Source organism: Hordeum vulgare, chromosome 1H (assembly GCF_904849725.1).
Source record: "Hordeum vulgare subsp. vulgare chromosome 1H, MorexV3_pseudomolecules_assembly, whole genome shotgun sequence".
Classification (NCBI taxonomy): domain Eukaryota; kingdom Viridiplantae; phylum Streptophyta; class Magnoliopsida; order Poales; family Poaceae; genus Hordeum; species Hordeum vulgare.
Genome location: NC_058518.1, coordinates 435,270,599 through 435,275,141, shown reverse-complemented (window position 1 = coordinate 435,275,141; position 4,543 = coordinate 435,270,599). Strand labels below are relative to the sequence as shown.

The 4,543-nt window shown below is 45.8% G+C and overlaps 1 protein-coding gene across 1 annotated transcript; it reads right to left on the bottom strand.

Annotated features, from left to right (window-relative positions):
- Window positions 1-2,604: 2,604 nt before the first annotated feature.
- LOC123412986 (Bowman-Birk type proteinase inhibitor B5-like) lies at window positions 2,605-3,308 on the bottom strand. Its single transcript, XM_045105937.1, has 2 exons — window positions 3,141-3,308; window positions 2,605-3,021 (listed from the first exon to the last, which is right to left on the bottom strand). The coding sequence occupies exons 1-2, from the start codon at window positions 3,214-3,216 to the stop codon at window positions 2,828-2,830; spliced, it is 270 nt and encodes an 89-aa protein (XP_044961872.1). The 5' UTR covers window positions 3,217-3,308; the 3' UTR covers window positions 2,605-2,827.
- Window positions 3,309-4,543: the final 1,235 nt, after the last annotated feature.

The following is a 4,543-nucleotide window of genomic DNA, read 5'->3' as shown; positions in this document are numbered from 1 at the left end:
AGCGGGCATGCGCCTCACCCATCAGTCTAGGGTAGAAACCATGGGCCAGCTCCACCTTGGCCTCCGGCTAGCCCCTGCTACATCCACCATGTCCGGCTAGCCTCTAAGACCTCCTTTTGTCGCCCAAATCTGTGGGTGTTGCCATCGTGATCCACAAGAGTCTGGCATCGAGTGGCAAGGCTGACGCCATCAAGGGGACAACACCCTTGACCTTCAACCACCGAGTGCGTAGTCTTGCTAGTTTGCTTTCGAAATGATGACAAAACATTAGGAATTAATATGCTTGATCTCACGTCGCCACCATCGATGACCTTGACATGCCCACCGTTAACAAAGCATGATCTTCCACTCTTGTTAGCCCTACAGAAATTTAGGAAGCATCAATAGTTAGATTACGATATAGAACATGATGCCTATGAAACAATATGAAGCATGGAAACGAAGCAAACTGAACACAACGTAGAAGCACAAGTGTGAAGCACATGAAGCAAACCGTACAATACATACCCCGTAAATAAAGAAGCAAACCGTACATAGTGATGAAGCATAAACTATGGCACATATGAAGCAAACTGTGCACTGTGAAGAAGCACATGTATGATACAAATGAATGATGAAAAATCCGATGCATTATATTCATGGAATCTCAACGTGACCTCAACATAGTGGAAGCACATTTTTCTATTGCCAGGATGGAGCACCGCCTCCCGGGGTATGCATCGGTGGGGAGGACTAGGGGCAGCCGTGATGCTCCACAGATGATCGAAAGAGGAACAGGGAGCGAAAGCTGGCCGGGGAGGTGGAAGTGGGAGACGCATCGAGATGGTCGCCGAGGTGGATCTGCGAGTCTGGTCGAGCTGGCTGGTGGAGCCGTGGATCAGACTGGTTGTAATGGGTAGTATCATATACTAGTATCATGCATATGATACTAGTGTATGATACTACGTCCGTAATGCATAGTATCATATCTTAGTATCATAGGGTAGTTCATTTATTATCATGCAAGACATATAGTAGCACATTATTTAATATGATACGGTATCATGATATGATACTCAACTCTCTCTTTCTTTATTTAATTGTATGTCATCTCATCAAAATTGCTTATTGGCATGCATGATACTATCTATGATACTTCCATTACGAGCAGCCTCAAGCGAGGAGAGCTGGTGGCGACAGCCTCAAGCGAGGAGAGCTGGTGGCGACGCGGAGCTGACGACGAGGTGAGCGAGGTGGGGGCAGAGCTCGGGCGGGGCGAGCGATTATGGATGATGGGCTTGCGAGGGATTATGGGAAGGGGATTACGCGCGGGGTTTATACTGGTGGTTTTCTTTGATTTTTTTTCCACAAATACGAGGTACAATCTTAAGCATCAGATTTCAAACGGATCGACGGCCGAGTGGTCTGTCGCTGGTGTTCCTTCATACCGCAGATAGAAAGTGTCTACCGCTAGCTTACAAAGTTTGGGTTACATAGCGTCTCAAGAAAACCAAAGGAATTATCAGCATTGATTTGCTGCTTGTAGAGCATTAATGTCGTGTTGTGTAGTCTCCGTATAAATGTAGTCCTGACACAAAACAGATGAGTTGTTTTAATTTGGTCGAACATCGACAACGCGATTAACTCTTGCTTCCGTTTGAAGTTTTTGTGGCTCAGTATTGTAGATACAAAAGTACATTTATTTAAACAGCTCCTGATTGTTGATTTAATTTAGTGGCTTGATGTAAACTCGCTTTTATGTGTTTTTTGCTGCTGTGATGAGAATGAATTTCTCGGCAGGAGAGATTAGGTACCTTTTATTCAAATTCAACGGTCCAGTCCATCTCTATTGATATTTGCTCAAAGATGAGTAGAGCATCCCTTTCCAGTTGCTTTATTCTTTATGTATGACTGGTAAACCAAATCATGCCTGAGGAAATGGGCAAAAGCGTTCTTCTTTACCTATATCTGAGGGATCCTAGCATGGGTGATAATTGTAACATGAGCTATGACTTTAGTCAAGTTCATTGTTAGTCTTTTGGTATTTTTCGTTTGCAAAACATTTTGGATTGTTTGGTAAACAATGCGGGCTCATAGTGTTGTCACTTGCTTTGATAAAGATTCGCCTAGGTTGGATTGAGTTAATATTGATGTTGACCTCAGCAACAATTGTTCTAAGCTCCACACTAAATTGTAGAAAGTTGTGTGGAGAAGTTTGTATTTTCAATGAAAGTTAGCTGAAACGGTTTTGCAGTATTTAGAGACAAACGGTTGAGTGTGGGGATATTTGTTTTTCCATTGCAACGATTTTTCCTAGTTTAGTAAAACATCAGTAAATATTTGTCTAGCATGAAAGTTGTCACATATCGTAGAAAAAATATACTCCCTTCGTCCAGAAATATTTATCGGCACATGTTACGTAGGATAGTTATTTGATGCGCTAACTACTTCCTCCGTTTTATGATATAAAAAGTGTTTTTAACACCATAATATGAGACGGAGGGAGTAGAAAGGTAAATTTGAAATAGCCGTCCATGAACTAGTGAAATAGTGCTAACTAGCTAAGCATCTACGAATAAAACATACTGCCTATATATGAATGCCATATCGGAGAGTATAAATAAATTATTGGATAAATACAAGTAATATTCATGTTATTGAGTAGACACGCACAATATTCACGGGGGATATTTCTCGAGAAAGAAACCACGGTGACAAAGACACGACGGAACAGTATACATATTGTTGGCCACACACACACGCATAGGCAAGATGAGTCCGGTCATCTCATCCGAGCTTTTATTTTAGGCGCCAAGCGGAACAATAGTCTCATGTGAGCCTGAGCCGATCAGTACTTCTTGCATGGCCCGCCGCAGGTGCCGTCGACGGTGGCTTTCATGTCGGCGCAGCGGAACGTCTGGGGGTTCGTGGTCACCACGCGGCACGCCGAGCAGCCGGTGGGGCACTGCGGATGGGCGTCGTCGCAGACGTCGACCCCGGAGAAGGACCTGCAGTTGTTGCAGCACGTGGGGAAATAGTCGGCTGCACGCACGCACGCAAGACACGGACGGCATCAGAAAAATCCCTCCCTATGGGCATCAGGAAACATCAACCAATCGATCGAACTCGTTCGGTGGAGTGGCCGAGCATCATCAGCTTACCGTTCACGTGCGAGAGGACTCCCATGACCAGGACGGCCTGGAGGATCAGAATCGCCGCGAGCTTGGTGCCCTTCATGGTTGCTGATGAACTCCTCGTGCAAAAGCTCTCACTTCGCTTGTGCGGCCTTAGTGGTAGAATGCTTTCTGTTGTGGCTGGCTAAAGCTGCGAGCAACCGTATATATAGGCGTCGATTTCGTAACTTGATCGACAATCCTACTATGACTGCTAGGCTGCGGTCGTTATTACTCCTGTTTGGTTAGGTGGGGGGAGATAATGATGTTTGACTACTGGCTTGGAAAGTTGGACACGTTTTCCTTCTTGTTTTGTATATAGGCGGCGTGGATTGTTTGACATGTATATATATCACTAATGTCCAGCACACCCAGATCACCTGAATTCACACGACCACAACAGATATAAGGCCAACTCCAACGGGCCAATCCAAAGAAAGAGCGATTTCGTCCGTTTTTTATCCATTTGGGTTAATCAGGCGAACGAACGTGCGATTCCGCAAATGGACCGGCTCGTGTGCCCAACACTGACCGGATCAATTTTTTACCGCGAGAAAAAAACATAAAGCATAATTAACATTAAAAGCCGGCCATGGAGGCCGGCGATAGTCCACGCGTCACGTCCGCATTACATTAAATTAAAAGAAAAAAAAATCTAAAACTGCGTTCATGCAACCCTAGGCAGCGACAGCGGCGTCGTCGAGGCCGGTGAGGTCGACCAGTGTTGGCGCAGCTGCCTGCGCCTCCGTCGTCTGCCCCGCCGGCGCGGGTTGTAGTGGTGGCGGTGGCAGCGCAGCAGCATGAGCACGCTCCTCCTCCTCCGCCTCCCGTCGCTCCTCCTACTCCTTCTCCAGCTCCATGAGCCGCAGGCCTTCGGCGCGCTCCGCCTGCAGGTGCACCGACCTCCAATGCTCGAGGTAGGCATGCACCTGCTGCAGTGTCGCGTCCAGCCAGATGGGCGGCGCGCTGACGAACTCCTGGACGACGCTGGTCCACTGTAGACCTACTGTTGGAATTATGTCCTAGAGGCAATAATAAATATAGTTATTATTATAATTCATGTATCAAGATAATCGTTTATTGTCCATGCTATAATTGTATTGAATGAAGACTCATTTACATGTGTAGATACATAGACAAAACACCGTCCCTAGCAAGCCTCTAGTTGGCTAGCCAGTTGATCAAAGATAGTCAGTGTCTTCTAATTATGAACAAGGTGTTGTTGCTTGATAACTGGATCACGTCATTAGGAGAATCACGTGATGGACTAGACCCAAACTAATAGACGTAGCATGTTGATCGTGTCATTTTGTTGCTACTGTTTTCTGCGTGTCAAGTATTTATTCCTATGACCATGAGATCATATAACTCACTGACATCGGAGGAATGCT

Bases quoted from the DNA above. Each gene is read 5' to 3' on its own strand.
- LOC123412986 (XM_045105937.1), bottom strand. From the start codon at position 3,216: ATGAAGGGCACCAAGCTCGCGGCGATTCTGATCCTCCAGGCCGTCCTG. The intron at 3,022-3,140 runs GTAAGCTGATGA...GCGTGCGTGCAG, and splicing joins AGTCCTCTCGCACGTGAACG to CCGACTATTTCCCCACGTGC.